Source organism: Thunnus albacares, chromosome 12, assembly GCF_914725855.1.
Source record: "Thunnus albacares chromosome 12, fThuAlb1.1, whole genome shotgun sequence".
Taxonomy (NCBI): domain Eukaryota; kingdom Metazoa; phylum Chordata; class Actinopteri; order Scombriformes; family Scombridae; genus Thunnus; species Thunnus albacares.
Genome location: NC_058117.1, coordinates 13,760,573 through 13,783,417, shown reverse-complemented (window position 1 = coordinate 13,783,417; position 22,845 = coordinate 13,760,573). Strand labels below are relative to the sequence as shown.

The 22,845-nt window shown below is 37.7% G+C and overlaps 3 protein-coding genes across 3 annotated transcripts; 1 reads left to right on the top strand and 2 right to left on the bottom strand.

The window, feature by feature from the left end:
- The first annotated feature begins 1,585 nt into the window (after positions 1-1,585).
- Positions 1,586-4,967, top strand: LOC122994206 (ras-related protein Rap-2b-like). Its single transcript, XM_044368779.1, has one exon. The coding sequence runs from the start codon at positions 3,181-3,183 to the stop codon at positions 3,727-3,729; it is 549 nt and encodes a 182-aa protein (XP_044224714.1). The 5' UTR covers positions 1,586-3,180; the 3' UTR covers positions 3,730-4,967.
- A 4,883-nt stretch (positions 4,968-9,850) lies between these two features.
- LOC122994205 (complement C1q-like protein 2) lies at positions 9,851-12,415 on the bottom strand. The gene is made up of 3 exons (XM_044368778.1): positions 12,096-12,415; positions 11,833-11,955; positions 9,851-11,673 (listed from the first exon to the last, which is right to left on the bottom strand). Exons 1-3 carry the CDS (start codon positions 12,340-12,342, stop codon positions 11,393-11,395), a joined length of 651 nt encoding a protein of 216 aa, XP_044224713.1. The 5' UTR covers positions 12,343-12,415; the 3' UTR covers positions 9,851-11,392.
- A 1,109-nt stretch (positions 12,416-13,524) lies between these two features.
- LOC122993384 (protein HP-25 homolog 1-like) lies at positions 13,525-21,360 on the bottom strand. The gene is made up of 4 exons (XM_044367516.1): positions 21,231-21,360; positions 14,682-14,771; positions 14,384-14,485; positions 13,525-14,224 (listed from the first exon to the last, which is right to left on the bottom strand). Exons 1-4 carry the CDS (start codon positions 21,358-21,360, stop codon positions 13,944-13,946), a joined length of 603 nt encoding a protein of 200 aa, XP_044223451.1. The 3' UTR covers positions 13,525-13,943.
- Between the last annotated feature and the right edge of the window lie 1,485 nt (positions 21,361-22,845).

The following is a 22,845-nucleotide window of genomic DNA, read 5'->3' as shown; positions in this document are numbered from 1 at the left end:
CACTGTTGACATCTGGAAAATTACACCCACTATGCCAAATTAAATCAATATAATGCTTTTTTTTCTGTATATCCCAGTGATTTATCAGACATCCCTGATTAGAATATGAAAAAACTTGGAACATTTTCAACATACTTTGATCTACAACTGCAGGCAAAGACACATCAGGTATTTCTGGGATTGTTACTTTTTGTTTTTTTTACAGTTTCACTATTGTAATTTAATTACAGTAAAAATTATTACACTATTCTGCTGTAGGATGTGAGGTTTACAGTTTGATACTGTAGCTAGGCCTGCAGTAATATATTGTATTTTTAGAGAGTTGCTATTGTAATCTACATGAACAGTTTCTTACTGTAAATGCTACAGTAAACAACTAAAAAGTTTTCTTCTTATTCATATCAATAAAAACAACTATAAATTGCAGACATACACTGTAAATAACAATGTGTCTTCAATCTTAATAGTCCAGTAATGAGATCAGCTGAGTTTTGCATTTAAAAACACATAACCTTTAACATCTAACACAAAAGAGGATGAGACAGCTTTATGGAGCTGAACATTTATTAAAAGGCTTTCAAATATGCCAAGTATATTCAAGTATCCGTGTTAGAAAAAATCATTCTTATGGTTCATGCCCTTTAACAGGAAGCAAATGTAAACCTGTTAGTAATAACATCCTGAGCTGCCAGCAAAACTTAGTCTTGACTCTAACTACTCAAGACTACTGCTTTGCAAACTAAGGTTAAAAAAATATAAAAGCACGCATGATAACAGTTTGTAATGCCTTCAAATGTCCTCTGTTATAATTGGCAGAGGGTTGGCCACCAGGCTCACAGCTCACTGAGTGAGAAAGAAACAAGAATGAAAACCAAGCACAGAGTGAGAGGAAAAGAAAATGAAACAATTGAATGGCAGAGAAAATCATTTTGCACAAGAAGGACACAAAACTTCCCTTTATGAAGAGACATCAAGTTCTGTAGAGGAGTGGTGACGAGGATTCATTCTGAGCTTGTTTGTCTTGTTTCTTAGGTATTACTTTCCCCAGGCTGGCCTTTGTTCTCCTCTCAGGGTTAATCACAGTGAAATCCCTGAAAACAACATGTAATACTTGTACGAGTAAACATTATTGCCTGGAAATCACCTATCATGCCCCAGATTTTAGTACAGCTTGGCAACAAACTTCAGTATCTTTGCAGCAACGTAGCTACTGCTTAGAAACACACTTGGGTTGAGCTGAGATAACCAATATAACCACTCTGTGTTATGAGGCTCAGCAACAAACATATCTTAACCAACTTGGCTACATATTTGAATCAACTTCAGTTGTTGTGTGAAATACAAGTGGGATAAACAAGGTGTTGGTATAGATCAGGCCAGACTAACATTAGTATTCACTGATGAGTAGTTCAAGAGAAAACAGACAGGTGTTCCATGACATTTATACATTTTTTTTGACAACTTTACTTAATAGATTAAGATTTTATACACAAGGGTCAACAAACACACAATTATCTTACAAGATATGATGCATTATTATAGATTAAACTACCCAATAGTATATAAAATACTTAAAATTAGCTCCACCTGAACCAACTGCAACAGCAAAATGCTACTCATATAAAATATATACATTAATGCATCAGTAATAATGATACAACCATACAACAGGCTTATAGTACTCACAGGGCCATTTTTCTGCATTATGAGTACTTTTACATTTTGCTAGTGATACTTAAGTGACTTTTACTTGTAATAAAGTATTTTAACATTGCAGAATCGCTACTTGAGCAAAGGATTTTAATACTTATCCAGCTCTGGCCCATGTGGGGAAGATAAGTAAACTGACATATGTAAATGAATGAACAAGCTCATTAGCATGCGTACTTATGTGCAGTATAATCATGATTACAGGGGCAGTGGGTGGCTTCTTGCTGAGATCAGTGACTGTGAACATGTCAGAATTAGAAACAGGTGTATCGCCATGTAGGTTGCAATGAATTTGTCTTGGTCTTGTGATGCATAACAGTCAAAATATACACAAAATTAATCTTAAATAATATTAAAAAGAAATTTACAGTAAAAAAGCTGCAAAATATATTCTAATTCAAGGGTTTTCAACGTCTGAGACTGTGAGCTCAATTCCTGGATGCCTATGGGATCATTGATTATGTTATTTGATCCCAAAGACACTCAACAATTGAGTCAAGATAGCCTGATATTGCTGTGTGACATACTTCAGACTATACCAAATACATAAAAAAGGTCTGTCTGAAAGCATTTATTCGTTTCTGACTCTGACTAGGAAAGTGGTAAAAACAGTAAAGAAACCACTGTATCTCTGAACTATCTCTTTAACCAAATCCCACACATTCAGGCTATTCTCTGTGATCTTCTTTTGACGACTAATGTAATAACTAATGTAATACTTTTTCACTTCCATTCACTGAGCCACCCATGAAACTGTTTTAGCCCTCTGGGGAGGCCTTCCTCCTACTTTGAAAACCTCTGATCAAAGTGAACCTGAGCTGTTTACAAGTTTCAGTTTTAAAAGGAAGAGAATGAAATGAAATGTACCAAACATTGTGAAAGAAAGGGGCAAGAAAGGGCAAATGTTCACATTGTACATGTAAGGAGGACAGAGGTCATGCAGACTGGGCCACAGACATGCACACGCCTGCAGTTATCTGTATGCTCATCTGACCGTCTCTCTCTCTCTGTCTCTTTCTCTCTCTTTCTCCCTCTCTCTCTCTCTCTCTCTCTCTCTCCCTCCCTCCCTCTCTCATGGAGGGGTTTTTCGGGTGACGGCTCCTTTAAGAAAACGGAACTGAGCCTCTGCTTTTGACGCGCTGAGGATGTGGGCAGGAAACGCCATGCAAGAGAGGAGAAGCGATCACGCTTCCCAGCACCGTTGCACAATACAGTGCAATCAAAATGTGCTTTAATGTGCGACGTTGAATGTCCAGGAGCAGTCATTCTCCTCGGATCTGCAATCCGCGGCCGTCTGACAGCGGGCTTGGAGGCTTTTTGCCGGCGTGGGGTTTGACTGCGATCCGAGCGAGAGCGCAGCCTTCCCAGCCAGCTCGGGTTTGAAAACATCGGGGCTGGTCAGCGGGTGGGAGAGAGGAGGCTTCGTCGCGGAAAAAGGAGGTGTCTGCTTTTTTTTTTTAACCCCCAGCCATGAGGGAGTACAAAGTGGTTGTTTTGGGATCGGGCGGAGTCGGCAAATCCGCGTTGACGGTCCAGTTCGTGACGGGCTCCTTCATCGAGAAGTACGACCCTACGATAGAGGATTTCTACAGGAAGGAGATCGAGGTGGACTCGTCCCCGTCGGTGCTGGAGATCCTGGACACGGCGGGGACCGAGCAGTTCGCCTCCATGCGAGACCTGTACATCAAGAACGGGCAGGGCTTCATCCTGGTCTACAGCCTGGTCAACCAGCAGAGCTTCCAGGACATCAAGCCCATGAGAGACCAGATCATCCGGGTGAAGAGATACGAGAGGGTGCCCATGATCCTGGTGGGGAACAAGGTGGACCTGGAGGGGGAGAGAGAGGTGTCTTCCGGGGAAGGCAAGGCGCTGGCCCAGGACTGGAACTGCCCCTTTATGGAAACTTCAGCCAAAAATAAAGGATCAGTCGACGAACTGTTCGCAGAAATAGTCAGACAGATGAACTACTCAACTGTCCCCAGTGGTGGAGACCAGTGCTGTTCATGTGTCCTGCTCTAAAAAAAAAAAATCACAAAAACAGTCATGCATCTGGGCAGAGCTTCTGACTTGTCCCTGCAGGCTTTTTTTTCCTTTGCAAAAGTATTCTCTCTCTCTTTCTCCTCACACTGTTGTCTTACTGTTGCACACAAACAAAAATCAACGACGACAACAATCGATTATGTATAATAGTCTGGAAAAGTGTTTACATGACAAAGTACTTGAATGTTTTGGGATTTTTTTATAGCTTTGTATATGACACTTCTCTGGAAATGTGCCTCAATGGGAATGTCTTATTGTAAAACCTAAGAGACACGTGTTTTCTTGTTTATTTCTCTTTTTTGCTCATGGAAAAGTGTAATGGTTTTATTTGTTGAGTTGTACTGTTACATCTTCTGGGCTTGGTGTTAGTGGTGGTGCTGGTTTTGGGGGTTGTTTATGTCTAATCCCCAGGCAGAGTTGGGATTGGACACTTTTAGGATCTTGTTTTTTGGCTGATATGAAAGAGCAGGAGGTCTGAAAAAGTCTCTTGTGAACTTGTCAGTCACCACTCAAGCCTTGCACAGGTTACTCCAATCCCAATTCCCGTGATTTATTTCTCCAAGAGGCGTAAACCCCACCTGCTAAGATACTGTGTTTGAAGCTGTCAACTGGTGGAGTTGCCTATGTATTTTTGTTTTTTTTCCCCTCTCCGGTGTGGTGAAAGTGGATTTATAATGGAACTTGCACTTAGCTGACGGTGTCCCTCCTCAGTGTGCACAAACGAGGACCTTAGTGCATTGCTGTCGCTGCATGGGGGAACGCCATGACCCCATGTCAAGTGCCTTCCTAAGAAAACTCCTGTGACTGTGCCAACTGATGAGCCCTACTTCCTCTGCAGTGCGTTTTGATGGCAATCAGAACTTTTTAAGCAGTTTTCAGTATACATTCTAGTTTAATTTGGTGTTAGAGTGAAAAAGAGCCTCTACCTATTTTACTGTCAGGAAGCTCAGCTTGTAAACTGACATGCTCTTGCTGTCGGGGTCGGAATCAAGCCGTTTCTCGAGGTACTATAGTCCACCAAGAACAACAGAATAACTTTAACATTCGCTGAATGGCAAGCCATGTCTGTCTGTATTATCTAGTTTGTTATTTTTCTTTTTCTAAAAATGTGACATTTTTTTTGACTTACCGTAATTGTAATTCTCCCTTTGGACAAAATCTTCTGCCATCCACCTGTCCGTTTGAAAGACTTGTAATACAAAACACATTTTATGTAACGCTGTGTGTTGTGCTTGTCTCTCTGAAAACATATTTTCCTTCAGGGGTGCTTTGAAATGGATCATTACCACTGTAAACACTTCAAGCGCTGAAACAATTAGCTGAGTAGTCAATTAGTGGATCAGCAGAAAAAGTAATTGAGAACAAAATGGGATAATATTTTCATCATTTAAGTCAGTTTATGACACAAAAACTTCAAACATTCTCTGGTTTCAGCTTCTCAAATGTGAGGAGTTGCTACTTTTCCCTGTTTTATGTCATCATAAATGGGATATCTTTGGGTTTTGGATTTGCCTGGGTCCAGACCTTTGAATCCGCCCACTCCACTGAGTTGACTGATTCTTGAAATGGAGTGTAATGAGTTGACAATCCTGTCTTGACAAGTTTTAGACTGCTGTTTGGATAAAACAAGATGGGCCCTGGGCACTTATGTGATAGATATTTTTCAGTATTACACAGACTAAGTGATTAAATCAATTATTTAAGAAAATGACAGCCCTAAAGAGTTTGTTCTTTCACTCCGCCAGGCTCTAACTTTTCTTAAAAGTTAGATATCATGTAGCCCTAGATGCCACACTTGACATTTGTTTATTAAAATTAAAAGTAATTACAGGCATTTGATGTTAAGTGTTCATCATATGAGGATGAATAACCTTCAGTTGTTATCGAGCAGCACCTATTTTGTATTATTAGGTAAGCGATCGTGGCCTGGGTGAATAAAATAACATCTCAGTCCAGTTGTTTGGGTAGTGGGTAGGGTTTCCAGTAAGTGTGTTTAGCTGGGGAGAGCTGTTTCCCTCTTCCCGCCGCATGTTTTCTAGGCCGTGGAGTGGAGGACAGAGAGGGCTTTTTGTGTCTGCAGCCAAGTTCAATCAGCCATACATACTGTAGACTGGCATTTGGTAAGCCGTTCCTCACGCTGGCCAATGAGCCTGCTGCCTCAAGTGTCCCTCTAACCACAGAGATTCAAGGTCAGATTACCAAATCCAATCTCAGGACACGCTCACGCCATTCAGCTTCTAAGTAGAGAAAGGGTCGCTTCACTGACTCTAGCAACGACTACTTTGTTTTCACAATGACTACCTGCAGTAGCTGCAACTGTCAGTGCATAGTAATCGAGGCTAAAATTCCAAAACACTTTGCACTGATTCATAGGACATAGCTCTGTGTCACTGGAGATTCCTCAAATTAAGAAACAGTTATTGGCAACTTCATTATTGCTCAATTTTTCTTCTGTATTGTATTAAACTCCCAGTTGCCGACATCTTCATTTTTCTTGTTGAAGCTAGATTTCTTCAGCTCCAGAAGAGATTGACCTGTGAAAAAAAGGAAGAAAATCTAAAAACAATCACAGTAAAAAAAATTTAATTGTAGGTAAATGCATTTATTAATGCGGATTAAATAGATTTAACTAGTGGTTCCCAAACTTTTAACTTGTGACCACTTGTGACCCATTTCAGATGTCTATGAGTTGTAAGCAGTTCCACCAAAGAGTAATTTTCTCAGATGGTTTCATTTAAATAACCATTCTCTACCCAAAGAGGCAAAATTTGTCATTATTTCCCTAAAAAAAGGTAGAGTAAAGAGCAAAATTAATGAATAAATGCAAATATGTGTAGCAGAACTTATTTTTTTCTTCCATCACACCCCATCAATCATATCACAACTCCTCAGATTTACCTCGTGACCCTTTGGAGGGGCCCAACCCCTAACTGGACTAAACTACTTTGCTTTAGCATTCATGTGTCAGTATTAACAATGTAATAATGTAATTTATAATACTAATACTTGATACTTTTAGTACATTTTGCTGATAATACTTCTGTACTTTGAATTATTTTGAATGCAGGATGTAGAATGGAGCACAATTTTCAGCTTATTGCAAAACGAAAAGAACCTCCATTATTCATCTTGAATTTCACAAGCTGCCTGGCAGAGTGCAATCAATGTAATACATGGCGTGTAATGGAAAATTACATTTAGCTTATATGTTTCCATTCAGCTTATCTACCACAACATTTAACCTACTTAGTCTAAATTAGCTTTTTCATTACATGCAAATCTATCAACCACAGCTCACTGGTACGTTGGGCTTATTTAGTGTAAGTAGGAAAGGAAGGGTGGATGATAGGGCACTTCCTGTGTTGCGGTAACTTCAGCTCAGATCTGTGATGTGTTGAAACAGACATTTAGTTCCTCTTAACCATGTAGAAATAAATGGTTTACATTGTCACAGCCTGTCTTCCCTCGGGTGTCCATGACACAGGACACGACCCCAGTCCTGTAATGCTCCCAGAGGTATGTCCTTATTATTCTTTTAAACATGAGGCGAAGCTTACACACTTTCAGAAATAATATCAAAGTAAGAATGATGCATTTGATAGAAAACGAAGGAGAGGGGGAATGGTGGGAAAGGGACGAATAGATTTCATTTGTATGGCTGCCGTGCATGCAATGGCTCCATGTGATTAGATTTGAGCAAAGATCATATGACACTAACTTAGTGGCCACAGCTGGCTATCTGTGAGCTCTTTGGATATACAGCCTGAGAAAGAAATGATAATGTTCAAACAAATCATATTTTTGTTCAAATCACTGCCACACCCCAACCAATGCAGACACCTCTTCTCAAACCACCTTTATAAACTTCTCTGTTGACACTTCAAGGAGCTTTTATGACTGTATTATTGTTAAACCACCAAACCACATGAGCTCAAACAGTGTGACAGCTGACAAACACTCAGTCTAACCCCATCCGTGAGAATGGGATAACTATGTGAGAAAATGTAGAAGTAAGAAAGTGTTTCCTATTCTTATGACTATTTGTAAAGCCTGATTAGGATTTTGCATCTGTAACTGCAGAGGAGAAAGGATGCAGCCCTGTATGGCCAAAAGTTCACAGAAGTTTGAGTTTAGATGGTGTCCTGCTAATATTTTAAAAGACATCATTGTATTTTCATGGTAAGCATACAATGACAACACAACCACTTCTCTTGTCCTGGAGACTGAAAATAGGATGCAGCTCACCTGGCTCCCAAGTCCCAAGGTGACAAAATCTGCCCCAAAACACCTCTAAAGCTCACTAATGAACTCTTTATATGTTGTTTTATATATATATATATATATATATATATATATATATATATATATATAATTGATACAAAAACCAATATGTAAAAGTGACGGTGGTTGTGGTTTTACAGGGGGTTAATGTGCGTCACTTCCTGAGATCTTGTTGTCATTGCAAGGTTGCCAGGCAACCAGTGGAGACTTCAGAGAGAAAGCGAGTAAATGTGTCTCTATATTTCTATTTGTACTATTGCTTTAAATATGGAGCTAGAGCTGCATATGAAGCAATCAGTTTAGCTTAGCATTAAGACTGGAAGCAGCCAGCCTGGGTCTCTAAAATCAACCAACTATGTCCAAAGTTCAGTAATTAAAACATAGTATCTAATGTGTTCAATAATTTTTGGATCTTCATTTTACGACGAGTTACGGGTTGTAACTTTTATTTGTACATCTGTTTTTTAACTTTGTAGAGAGCCAAGGGACAAAAGACAGTAGAAACATTTCATGCAAGGCAACCTTCAGTACCAACAAATAATTTGAACGTCTGCGTTTTTAAAGAATTTAAAACATTTTCAGTGTATTAAAATAAACCAACTTATTCTTGCTAAAATGTATGGAAGTTAAGAACGGGCAGTATTACAATGAGATCATTTAATCAAATTATAAATAATTATCTGTCAAAAAAGTCATAAAAAATGAAGTTGTCTGATGCAAAAAAGTGAGCAAATTTAATATGCTCAATGTTTGCATGAATACAGGCACTAAATGGCACAAACAACACAGAAAGGCCTCCTTTACCTTTTTCTGAGTATTTTCACTGACCTGCATGGGAAGCCTTTTTCTCCTGTTTCTCATCAATAATCATCTGTGCCATTAACAGAAATTATTTCATTATTTCATTTTTGTGCTTGAAAACGTACCATTACTGACAAAATTTAAATTAAAACTCCATCAACAAGTAATTTTCAGTGTATTCCCAAGCACAACTCTACTATTGCCACTGAAAGTAAACTGAACTTTTTTCATTTACAAACTTGAAAATGACAAATGATGTTTTGCATTTGAATTCCAATTATATCATAGTTTGCTGAAAAAGGCGGGGTCTGTCCTGGGAGCCAGCCTGGACCCAGTGGGTATGGTGGCTGAGGGAGAGTACTGGCTAAACTGCTGGCCATTATGGATAACACCACTCACCCACTTCACGACACTTTGGCCAAACAGAGGAACACATTCAGCAAAAGACTTATCCTACCTCGGTGTACCACAAAGTGGCACACCACTGTCATCACACTGTATAACTCTTCCCTGGACGAATTGGATAACCTCGCCCACCCCCCCATATGCACACACACACTGTCACTCACCCACCCACCAACGCAGTCAGTCAGACATGCACCACAACTTGGATATTTGCACTGCCAACCAGCTCTTAAGAGTATTTTATTGCTAATGTCTATTTTTAATCTTATTTATGCTTATAATTATTTTTACTCTAATTTTTATTTTTGTTGTGTTGCTTGATCTATGTTATTGCCCTTGCTACTGTAACTAAGAAATTTACCCCCGGGATTTATTAAAGTACCTGCCTGGTTTGAGCTCATATCAAATAAAAATGAAATGGAAATAATAAGCTGTGAGTCAGCTTGAGTCTATGATGGGATTGTTGTTGTATGACTGTTGATCAGATGATCCAATTGAATTTAATTTTCACAACAGAAGTAATCTCAGGGCCCTTTTCACATAGAGCAGGCCAAGACTGTACTCTTACAGACTTATAGTTACTTCAGTACTAAAATCAAAGGCAAATGCAATGTTAATGAATACATATTTTTCATTTTACACAATAATGATGTGGATTCCTTTTAAACCTGCAAAATTAACTCAAATTATTGATTGCATTGATTTTAGTCTCCATTTTTATAGTCACACCAACAACAACAATATAAATATACTGAGACATATGACTGAAGATTGTTCTCCTTACACTCTAACCTTTGTGCTTTATTGTAACACCAACACCACTGTCAACAACATAATAGTAAACTGAGCCCTTTGACTGAAAATTATTCTCTTTACTAACTAACCCGTTCTCCCTTTTTGGGCCATGCTTATCTGAACTTCATTTCACTTACAGACGGAATAACAAATGGCCAATGAAGGGGGAGTGGTTATTTCCATTATCAAAAATCAAGGTGTTTGTCCGGAGTCTCATGTACATTCATCATGATTCATCTTCTGGCCACCATGAATGTGTGTACAACCCATCACAGCAATCCACCCAACAGTGATTGAGGTATTTTAGTCTGTGCTAAAGTAGTGGACTGACCGACAGACCAGCATTGCCATCCCTCTATCCACACTGCTAGTGTGACTAAAAATTAATTTCATGAGGTGTTGAGTCACTTGAACTCTACTGAAGGCATAGACACCATTCTACCAAAAGATATTCTCTAATATAGATAGTTTGATGATGGTGGTGAAGAGCACTGGTCCAAAATATCCTGTAGGTGTTTAAATCTGGTGCCTGGTGCCCTGCATGGAAGCATCTGCATTTGTTTTGTTTCTCCACTTATTTATTTAGGGTTTTTCCCTTCATTTGTCTTCTATCTGTGAGTAGTTCATTCTTTTTTTTTTCTAAGCTCTGCAATCACATCACCTTTCAAACATACATCAGTACTTCAGTCTGTCGCCAATTGAAGCTGTTTCCTTAAATTCAGTACAAAACTAGTCCTGCAACAGATGTTTTGCTTCATGGTTGTTATTTTTTTCAGAAAGTAAGTAAGTAACATAGTGTATTACATTTTTGGTGCAAAATACAACAATATATATATTTTGAAAATATATTGTGCGCTCTGTATTTTTATCATCAATGTCATTTCATTAAGGTGATAAAACAGATTGATATAAAATTCTACTATGACTATTGACACTGAAAGTGAACTGGACTTCATATTTTCATTTACAAAAAAAAATGAAATGGAAATAATAAGCTGTGAGTCAGCTTGAGTCTATGATGGGATTGTTGTTGACTATTGATCAGATGACGAAAACACATTTCTGTTTACCAAACAAAAAGCAACAGACTTATAGTTACTTCAGTACTAAAATCACTTTATAGAAGCAAATGCAATGTTAATGAGTACATATTTTTCATTTTACACAATAATGATGTGGATTCCTCTTAAACCTGCAAAATTAACTCAAACTCTTGATTGCATCAATTTTAGTTTCCATTTGTATTGTAACACCAATAAGAACAATATAAATATACTGAGTCATATGACTGAATATTGTTCTCCTTACTAACTAACCTGTCTCCCCTTTTTGGGCCATGTTTATCTGAACTTCATTTCACTTACAGAGGGAATAACAAATGGCCAATGAACGTGGAGTGGTTATTTCCATTATCAAAAATCCAGGTGTTTGTCCGGAGTCTCATGTACACCTGGTCTCCAACTTCAAGCTGTAGAGTCATGCCGTTGGTTGCTGTTTCGTGGCGGTTTCCAGCTGCATGGTTGAACACAGTGACCATCTGCACCCCATTCTTCATGAGTCTCAGCCCCATTGGTTTAGAGGAAATATTATGGCCAGAGAAGCTGAAGTAGTAGAATCCTTTGACTGGAGCAGTGAAAATACCTGTGGATGATCAACAACAGACAGAGTTACATTTCATCCCAATTTAAATACAGTATCTCTTATGCTTTCCATCTTATTCATAGGCAAAGGCAGTATTTATTTACCAAATTAACCCATATACAGTATGTATGAACACACGTCATTATACGATAAGTTAACCTGTTGCAGGGTTGTATGAGCCTGTGTTTGCGTAGACATTCCTGTAGGTCAGAGTAATCTCAGTGTTGAAAGGTCCAATATTTCCAACATTGCCAATAGATGCTCCAAATGCCACCCGTTTACCTTGAGAAGTTATATGAAAATGAAGGGTTACTATAAAGTTTCTTTTGTTTAAACACAACTAAACCTGAACTAATTTGAACTTGAACACACTGAAAATAACAAAATAACAATAACAATCTATAATTCAGTGATGTTCTTACCTTGAACTTCTCCTCTCAGATCTTCTAACTGTTCCTCAGTGCTTTTCAATTTGGCCTCCAGTTCTCTTAAAATGACCCAAAAGTTTTTCTTGTACCCTGTTATCTCATCAGCAGCACAGAAACATTCTGGCTCACTGCTGTGAATCTCTGTGGTATTTTCCTCCCCTGCTCTGTGATCCACCAGCTGGACCTCGGCCACAGACAGGTAGCAGAAGGATAAAGTCAGGGCAGCCACTGTGATCTTCATTTTTCAATCACTTTGGTTCATCTCGATCAGCTCGTGTCACTATGCTTTATATACCACACAAAGCAGGAAATACCTTTGCATTTACCAGAAAATGAAAGGCTGTTTTCTTCTTCTCTGATAGACCAAAGACAACTGATTACATATCATTTAAGGGTTCAAACATGTTTGTCCTTCTTCATTGCTTTATCTTTTTGGAACATGTACTTACTGTAAGCGTTTACTCTTTTACCACTTTATGGAGCAATAACACAAGATAAGAGGGTACAAAAAAGGTAAGGTACATGAGATAAAAACATATTTACTACAAACCAAGATTAAACAGTGTTAGATGTCAATCCTTGAGTAAAGGCATTTGCATGTGATTGGCCGTAGTAGCGTTCCACTTACAGCATCTGACTTTTTTAGTGTTGTTGCCTTGCTGTTAACCTCATGGTGGTGCTAGAGGAAAACTGATCACCAAAGTCATTAGGATTCATCCTCTGGCCACCATGAATGTGTGTAACAACCTTCACAGCAATCCACCCAACAGTGATTGAGGTATTTTAGTCTGTGCTAAAGTAGTGGACTGACCGACAGACCAGCATTGCCATCCCTCTATCCACACTGCTAGTGTGACTAAAAATTAATTTCATGAGGTGTTGAGTCACTTGAACTCTACTGAAGACATAGACACCATTCTACCAAAAGATATTCTCTAATATAGATAGTTTGATGATGGTGGTGAAGAGCACTGGTCCAAAATATCCTGTAGGTGTTTAAATCTGGTGCCTGGTGCCCTGCATGGAAGCATCTGCATTTGTTTTGTTTCTCCACTTATTTATTTAGGGTTTTTCCCTTCATTTGTCTTCTATCTGTGAGTAGTTCATTCATTTTTTTTCTAAGCTCTGCAATCACATCACCTTTCAAACATACATCAGTACTTCAGTCTGTCGCCAATTGAAGCTGTTTCCTTAAATTCAGTACAAAACTAGTCCTGCAATTGATGTTTTGCTTGATAGCTGTTGTTTTTTTCAGAAAGTATGTAAGTAACATACTGTATTACATTTTTTGGTGCAAAATACAACAAAATGTATATATTTTGAAAATATATTGTGCCCTCTGTATTTGTATTATCTACGTCATTTAATTAAGGTGATAAAACAGATTGATGTGAAACTGTGCTATGACTATTGATACTGAAAGAAAACTGGACTTCATATTTTCATTTACAAAAAAAAAATGAAATGGAAATAATAAGCTGTGAGTCAGCTTGAGTCTATGATGGGATTGTTGTTGACTATTGATCAGATGATGAAAACAAACTTCTGTTTACCAAACAAAAAGCAAAAGTCATATTAACTTCAGTAATAAAAATCACTTTATAGAGGCAAATGCAATGTTAATGAATGCATATTTTTCATTTTACACAATAATGATGTGGATTCCTCTTAAACCTGCAAAATTAACTCAAACTCTTGATTGCATCAATTTTAGTTTCCATTTGTATTGTAACACCAATAAGAACAATATAAATATACTGAGTCATATGACTGAATATTGTTCTCCTTATCAACTAACCTGTCTCCCCTTTTTGGGCCATGTTTATCTGAACTTCATTTCACTTACAGACGGAATAACAAATGGCCAATGAACGTGGAGTGGTTATTTCCATTATCATAAATCCAGGTGTTTGTCCAGAGTCTCATGTACACCTGGTCTCCAACTTCAAGCTGTATAGTCATGCCGTTGGTTGCTGTTTCGTGGCGGTTTCCAGCTACATGGTTGTACACAGTGACCATCTGCACCCCATTCCTCATGAGTCTCAGCCCCATTGGATTAGAGGAAATATTATTGCCAGAGAAGCTGAAGTAGTAGAATCCTTTGACTGGAGCAGTGAAAATACCTGTGGATGATCAACAACAGACAGAGTTACATTTCATCCCAATTTAAATACAGTATCTCTTATGCTTTCCATCTTATTCATAGGCAAAGGCAGTATTTATTTACCAAATTAACCCATATACAGTATGTATGAACACACATCATTATACGATAAGTTAACCTGTTGCAGGGTTGTATGAGCCTGTGTTTGTGTAGACATTCTTGTGGGTCAGAGTAATCTCAGTGTTGAAAGGTCCAATATTTCCAACATTGCCAATAGATGCTCAAAATGCCACCCGTTTACCTTGAGAAGTTATATGAAAATGAAGGGTTACTATAAAGTTTCTTTTGTTTAAACACAACTAAACCTGAATCAACTTGAACACAATGAAAACTGTATATGAATGGATGAAATTAAAATAGAATGACAGTATATATATATATATATATATATATATATAGATCAGTGATGTTCTTACCTTGAACTTCTCCTCTCAGATCTTCTAACTGTTTCTCAGTGCTTTCCAGTTTGGCCTCCGATTCTCTGACCCAGAAGTTTTCCTCATACCCTGTTATGTCACCAGCAGCACAAGGACAATCTGGCTCACTGCTGGGAATTTCTGTGGTATTTTCTCTTCTGCTCCGTGATCCACTAGCTGGACCTCGGCCACAGACAGGTAGTAGAGGGATAAAGTCAGCGCAGCCACTGAGATCTTCATTTTTCAGTCACTTTGGTTCGTCTCGATTGGCTCACATCACTATGCTTTATATACCACACAAAGCAGGAAATACCTTTGCATTTACTAGAAAATGAAAGGATGTTTTCTTCTTCTCTTCTTCTTTCCGCAGAAACAATGTATTATCGTTTAAGTTTTCAAACATATTTTTTCCTTCCTCATCTTTCTTAAACATGTACTTAAGCATTTACTCTTTTACCATTTCATTGTAGTGATTCATGGCAGGTTTAAGATAATATGAAACAAAAATCAAGTGATAAAGCAAAAACACAAGATAGAAAACTAGGGTACAAAAAAGGTAAGGTACATGAGATAAAACATATTTACTACAAACCAAAAGTAAACAGTGTTAGATGCCAACCATTGAGAGGAAGTAAAGGCATTTGCATGTGATTGGCCGCAGTGGCATTCCACTTTGAGTGTCTGATTTTTCTAGCAGCGTTGCCTTGCTGCCTGCAGGAGTCAGATTGTGTACAAGTGTGGATGAGTCACTCTGTTCTTGGAGGAAACAGTGATAAAAAAGACCTCACATATCCAGGGACTGAAATAAACTAAATGCTCTGCATCTGCCTCTCACTCTGCACACTGAGTGGGAGGACACAGCAGACACACTGAGGTGCTCTCAGCTCTCCCATATTCATCCAATATCTTATCTCCATTTTCAGCCTATATGCTTGTACGTTTAGGCCTGTGAATAAGTGATAAGTGTGTATGTATGTGTGAGTGTGTGAGTGTGTGAGTGTGTGTGTGTGTGTGTGTGTGTGTGTGTGTGTGTGTGTGTGTGTGTGTGTGTGTATTTACATGCATGCACTTCCATCTTCAAGATTGTTTCTGAATGGCTCTGTGTTCCTTTATGACTGAGAAAGTTATAAAATGTTCAAATGTACTTTGATAAGATTTCATATGTGCATGCAAAACTTCATGTTTGAATCTGGTTGCTGTATCTTCTCTGTCCACTAGAGGACAGGCAGGTGAAACTGAGAAAGAAAAACAACATATGGAGTCCTTGTGTGAAATACAAATGCTGTTTATACCAATATATTATCATTTTAGGATGATTTAATCAATCATTTTATGATTTTTTAAGTTGGAAATCTAAGATAATGGCCAGAATACCACAATAAATTATGTCTACCACTTTCTCAAACTCAGTGTATGTGTGTATGAAAGTAAGATGATGCTCTTCATCAAATCGTGGTACTTCTTTCAGACTTTCTTGTTGTCAACAAATCTCATGTGCAGAATCAAATGAACAATTAATTGTTCTCACAAGTATTGTGTGTGTATTACACTGTACACTGTAAATGTTACTTATAGATAGTTAGCACAGTTATATATTATAGTTATAGTTCATAGAAGCTGTTTTCCTTGCTTTAGGACTGTTTGCCAGGTCCTGAGGTCAGCTGCTGCTGCTTCTCTTGGGATGTGGGTCCTTGTGGGACCTCTGCATGGTGTGTCAGGGTTGGTTGTGTGTGTGTGTGTGTGTGTGTGTGTATGTGTGTGTGTGTGTGTTATAAGTGGATGTAAATCAAGCTGTTTTCCAGAGAAAATTTGTGAGTGTACAGTATATATTTGCAACCATATGCTTTTCCGTGAAAGCATGACCATATTGTTAAGATATGTGTGTATGTGTGTGTGTGTGTGTGTGTGTGTGTGTGTGTGTGTGTGTGTGTGTGTGTGTGACTTATCCAACTTTCGGGACACATTACAAACTAAACTTTGTCCAATTGTGGACAAATTGGGAAAAAGAGGCCAGTGGTTAAGGTTAGGGTAAGGGTTAGAGTTAGGCAAATAGTGGTTATGGTCATGGTTAGGGTTAGTCTTCAGGAATTCAATGTAAGTCCATGTAATGTCCCCAAAAGTGACCATGATCTATGTGTGTGTGTGTGTGTGTGCCTGCAATGGAAATTATAATTCACTTTTCTAATTTGGATGTTTTGTTCAGTTCATATCATATAATGTCAGTGATGTTCTTACCTTGAACTTCTCCTCTCAGATCTTCTAACTGTTTCTCAGTGTTTTTCAATTTGGCCTCCAGTTCTCTTAAAATAACCCAAAAGTTTTTCTTGCACCCTGTTATGTCACCAGCAGCACAGAAACAATCTGGCTCACTGCTGGGAATCTCTGTGGTATTTTCCATTCCTGCTCTGTGATCCACTAGCTGGACCTCGGCCACAGACAGGTAGCAGAAGGATAAAGTCAGCACAGGCACTGAGATCTTCTCTTTGGTTTGTCAGCTCGCATCACTATGCTTTATATACCACACAAAGAGGGAAAAACCTTTACATTTACCAGAAAATGAAAGGCTGTTTTATTCTTCTCTGATAGACCAGAAACAATGGATTACTTATCATTTATTATATTATTTTGTCCTTCATCATTACTTTGTCTTTTTCGAACACGTACTTACTGTAAGGATTTACTCTTTTACCACTTTATGGTAGTGATTTATGGCAAGTTTAAGATAAGGTAGAACAAAAAAGAAGTGATAAAGCAAAAATACAAGATAAGAGTAAGGTGCAGTAAGGTTCATTAGATAAAAACATATTTACTACAAACCAAGAGTAAAAAGTGCTAGATGTCAATCATTGTGAGAAGACTCGTAGTCAATAACCACAGATGGGTGACAAATTAAACGGTAGTGCAACAAGACTAAGAGTCTACTGCCCTATTAGCAGCAAGACATGACAATATTAATATGCTGATATTTAGCAGGTACAACATTTTCAGAAACAACTGAGACAGCCTGAACCCACAGGAGAACTGTGGCAAGTTCTCCAAGATACTTGGAACAACCTACCTGCTAAGTACCTTGAAAAACTGCACTAGTGTACCGAGGAGGGCACCAAATACTGATTTCATTTGGATTTCTTTTGTTTACTGAACTTTGTATGACTTTAATTGATAAATAATACCTATTCATGGCATTATTTTTGAAAGCATCCTCACTTTACTTTTAGGGCCTAAAACTTAAGCACAGTATTGTATATAGTTACACATCCATGGATGGAAAAGATGAGATGAGATGATTATGTGAGTTTTAAAATACTGTGCATTGACACCATATCTATTAAATGTAGGTTTAATTATATTAAATGTTGGCCTTTGTCTGATGTGAGGCATCCATATTTGTTTGGTTTTCAGGCATATCCACATTATTAAGTGCCGAGTCAGATATATCAGCGCTTTCAGAAAAATTTCCCAGCTGTAATTACTACTTGGATTCTGACGTGAGTGCTCTGTATTGTACCTGCAGCAATCACACTTTGTTCTTCGTTTACTTTATATTTTTATTCCGCCATGTTTCTTCAGGACCTAACTAGTCTCAAAACTAACTAACAGCTAGAAACAGTTGCAATTCTAACATGTCGAGCATGTTTTCTCAATGTGTGCTATTACTTTTGTTTTTTCTAGCATATTCAAGTGATTTTATATACATTTTTAGAATATTAAAGTTTATAATGACAGCCTGTGGGAGGAATGATAGACCTCAGTTGAAAAGTTGGAAACTCTTTGTAACTAAGAAACTCATATGTTGGGACATACAGTACATTGGCCTGCAGTTCAATCTTTAAAACGTTTAGCAAACTTTCAATATTCAGTTGTGTTCTGTGTTGTTGTACCTTTTGTACTGTAATGGGAAATTGCTGATCACTCAATAAACACACAAAGAGAGCATTGTCAGGTTATGAAATAATGTAATCAAATAATACAATCAGAGGTATAATGCATCATAGTTCTGGAGACAAAGATACATACCACCTAGCTATCTTTTCTTTGTCTGAAAGGTTGGCACTTAACCAGTCCCTTAAATACTACTTGTACAGAATTTAAGACATCTGTTTACTAACCTTACAGGTTAGCAACCAACCCTCAGATAGAAACATAAGTCAAAAGTTCAGCTAACCTAGGAACAGTCTTTCTTCACGACCATATATGACAGTACATAAGCATGCACCAAGTAGCATCACAAAATAACATTACTACTATATTAAATTAAGGACAAACCACACTATCCTCTAAAAGCTTATCAGTTTTACACATAAACATCTACATAACTACGGTTTATCTTATCACTGGCTCAGGTAAGGGTATAACAGAATAAACTTAACTGTTAAACACACAACTGCCTCATCTTACACAGGAAATAACTAAGTTTAGAATAGACACAGCACAGAGGAAATGTGTGAAACACAAACTAACACTAAACTGAACTTAAACACTATCTGAAACATGTATGATATATTTAAGGAATACATCAAATGATAACCTATTATTCAGTTTTCTTTTACAGTACTTTTGGAGCAATTTAAGTCGTAAGTGAGGCCTTTTACAGCTGTTTTAGATCTTATCAGTGTATGTTGTCATCAGGCACAGGCTGAAGCAGCAATTTTTTTTTTAGACCAGAAAAAAAAAACCTAAACATGTCTCACTCTCACAGTTTTAACTCTTCAAATACATATCATACCTCAAAATGTTGCCACAAGCTTCCTATCTCTCAAAATATAAATATATTACCAAAATAAACATGTATATTTCCACAGTCACATTGTCACCGCTATGAACGGCTCTTGAAAACAACCATGGGCATGCCTCGCATCTTCTTCTATGGTTTTTAATGATAGATAAAAAAAAACAAAAAAAACCCGACGTGTAACCCCAACGTGTTATTTCCTGTCCTGACAGTGGAGCTGCCCTGAGAGCAAAGCCTCCACAGGAAACATCCCCACAGAGGAGGCCTGCAGCCAGACCCCTCTCATTTTCTTCAGGAAATGCACATTCTAGTTAAAACTGTTTCCTTAAATTCGGTGCAAAACTAGCCCTGCAGCAGAGTTTTTGCTTCATGGTTGATGTTTGTTTGTTTGTTTTTTCAGAAAGTAAGGAAGCAAAATACTGTATTGCATTTTTTGGTGCAAAATTGAGCAAACTGTATACATTTTGAAAATATATTTTGCCCTCTCTATTTGTATCTTCCATGTCACTTAATTAAGGTGATAAAACAGATTGAAGTGCATTCAAGTGAAGTTTGGTCTGACGTGTTTTAACTTGCATTAGAAAAGTTTCCTGGAGACACAAGAAGGAAGAGCTGCAAGATGTGAGAAGTAAGAAGCTTAATAATGAAGATAAGATCAGCTGAGATTACCACAAAGTTGTATTTATTATCTGTGATGTTGGATGAAGCAGAATTTTCTGTTTACTGTCTGTTCAGCGTGAACTGGTTCATCCTTTTTTAAGGGTTTTAATAATATATATTTGACCTAATTTTAATTTTAATAAAGATGTTATACTTGCTTACTTCTGTCCATTGTCTTATGCTATTGATTACATTGCTTTGAGATTTTATTTTTACTGTAACACCACCACCACCACTATCAACAACCATGAAAATAAACTGAGCCCTTTGACTGACTTTGAAGATTGTTCTCGTCACTAATTAACCTGTTTCCCTTTTTTAGGGCCATACTTAATGTGAACTTCCATTTCGCTTACAGGGGGAATAACAAATGGCCAATGAAGGTGGAGTGGTTATTTACATAATCAAAATCCAGGTGTTTGGAAAGAGATTCATGTACATCCTTCATTACAGTGTCATGCCATTGGTTGCTGTCTTGTAAAGGTTTCCATCTGCATGGTTGTACACAATAAGAATCTGCTCTGTTCTTCAACAGTCGCAGCCCCATTGATCTAGAGGATTGATTATAGCCACAGAGGCTTAAGTAGCAAACTCCTTTGATTGAGGCTGTGAAATTGCCTGGGGATGATCAACAGTGAGTTTATCATCAGGGAAATTAATAACATTACAGACCACTTTAAGTACAGTATCAGTTAAAGAAAGTATGTATACATTGAAATGAAGCCCTGTGTGTACGAATACACGTCATTATACAGCAAGTTTACCTGTTGTGGAGATGTAACATTCAGTGTTTGTGTAGACATTTTTGTAGGTCAGCGTGATGTCAGCACTGAAAAGTCCAATAACTTGACAATATTATATATTGCCAATAAATGCTCCAAATGCCACTTTGTTACCTTGAATGGGTTACATGAAAATGCACATGTAGTTTCCTCATACATGGAATATATATATTCATACATATTCAACTCTACAATAGTGCAATGACTATAACACACCACTACAGTGATGTATCACATGAATCACCAGGTGATGACAAAATGGAATAAGCATGAAATATGAAAACAAGATCAAACTGTTCCCACCTTTTATCTCTCTGATGCTCTGTGTCTCAGTGTTTTTCATTCAGGCCTCCAGTTTTCTTATTCTCTCCTCACAGAAACAAGCTGGGTCGCTGCTAGAAACCTCGGCCACAGGCAGGTGGAAGAGGCATAAAGCCAACAGAGCCACTGAGGTCTTCATCTCTGAATCTCTTCTGTTCATGTTGATCAGCTTGTTCAACACCATGTATACCACCCCGATGAGGAAATGCCCTTGAGATTGAGAAAATGAAAACCTATTTCTCCTGAAGAAACAATCCTAAATATTTAGTTAGCATGCCAAAAGTTTCCTCAGTTGTTTTGTGGGCTATATTTTTCTTCACTCATGATCCCTTACAAAAAGAAAATAAAAAGGAAGGAATGATTCAAACATGTTTATTTTGCTTCTATGTCTACTAAACCTTTATTATTTATCCTTTTCAATAGTGATTTACGATGGCCTCAACAACAGAAACAAATACCAAAATTAGAGCATGCAAGGGAGATAAGACAGGAAATGAATATAGATATATGTTTTATGCAAACCAGGAGTAAATACCAATCCTTGAGAGGAAGTAAAGGCATTTGCATGTGATTGGCCGCAGTGGCATCCCACTTTAAGGGTCTGATTTTTCTAGCAGCGTTGCCTTGCTGCCCGCTAGAGTCAGATTGTGTACAAGTGTGGTTGAGTCACTCTGGTCTTACAGGGAACAGGGGAAGAAAAAATCTCCCATATCCAGGTACTGAAATAGACTAAATGCTCTGCGTCTGCCTCTCACTCTGCACACTGAGTGGGAGGAAACAGCAGACACACAGAGGTGCTCTCAGCTCCCCCACATTCATCCAATATCTTATCTCCATTTTCAGCATATACACTCATATGTTTAGGCCTGTGAATGTGTGTGTGTATGTGTGTTTGTGTGTGTGTGTGTGTGTGTGTGATTGTGTGATTGTGTGATTGTGTGCGTCCACTTCCATCTTCAGGACTGTGTCTTAAAAGCTCCATGTTCCATGTGAGAGGAAAGTGCAAAAATAAGTAATGTAGTATACAGTATAAACATATGGTAAATAAGTAATTTAATAAGTAACTTAGGTATTTTACTTCAGGCTTGATGTGTGGGTGTTAAACTAGATTTCTCTTTGAATCTGGTTACTGTATCCTCTTTGTCCACATGGAGGCAGGCAAGTTCAAAGAAAGAGGAGGGTATGGAGTAAGATAGTAAGATGTTGGTTGTGTGCATGATATTTATACTGTATATTTAGGTAAAGCTTTATTTTAAAAGTCCCTTAATTTTCTACTAACTTTCTGGAAAGTTTCGGAGTAGTTAGGTATTTAACTGTTCATTTTCAGAATGTTTTACAGAAAGGACTGTGCAATTTAGTACAAATTATAAGAAAATTTGGGGAAAAAAAGTAAAGTTGGTTGAGTTGTTGTTACATAGCAAAGCTAGTTGCTGTGTAACTGTTCATTCTTAGGACATTTCTTTAAAAATGGTTTTATAATTTAGTAGTATGGGGAATGCAAGATTTTTTAAGAAATAATCTAATATGCCAGTACTAATACAAACTATTTTATATCAGTTAAAGAATTGTTAAGTCTAATGTATAAAAGTCCTCCTCCACTCAAAAATGTGTTTTTGTTCTTGCTCCTACAGTTGGATGTTTGAGCTTCACTGTCCAGTATGATGAAGTG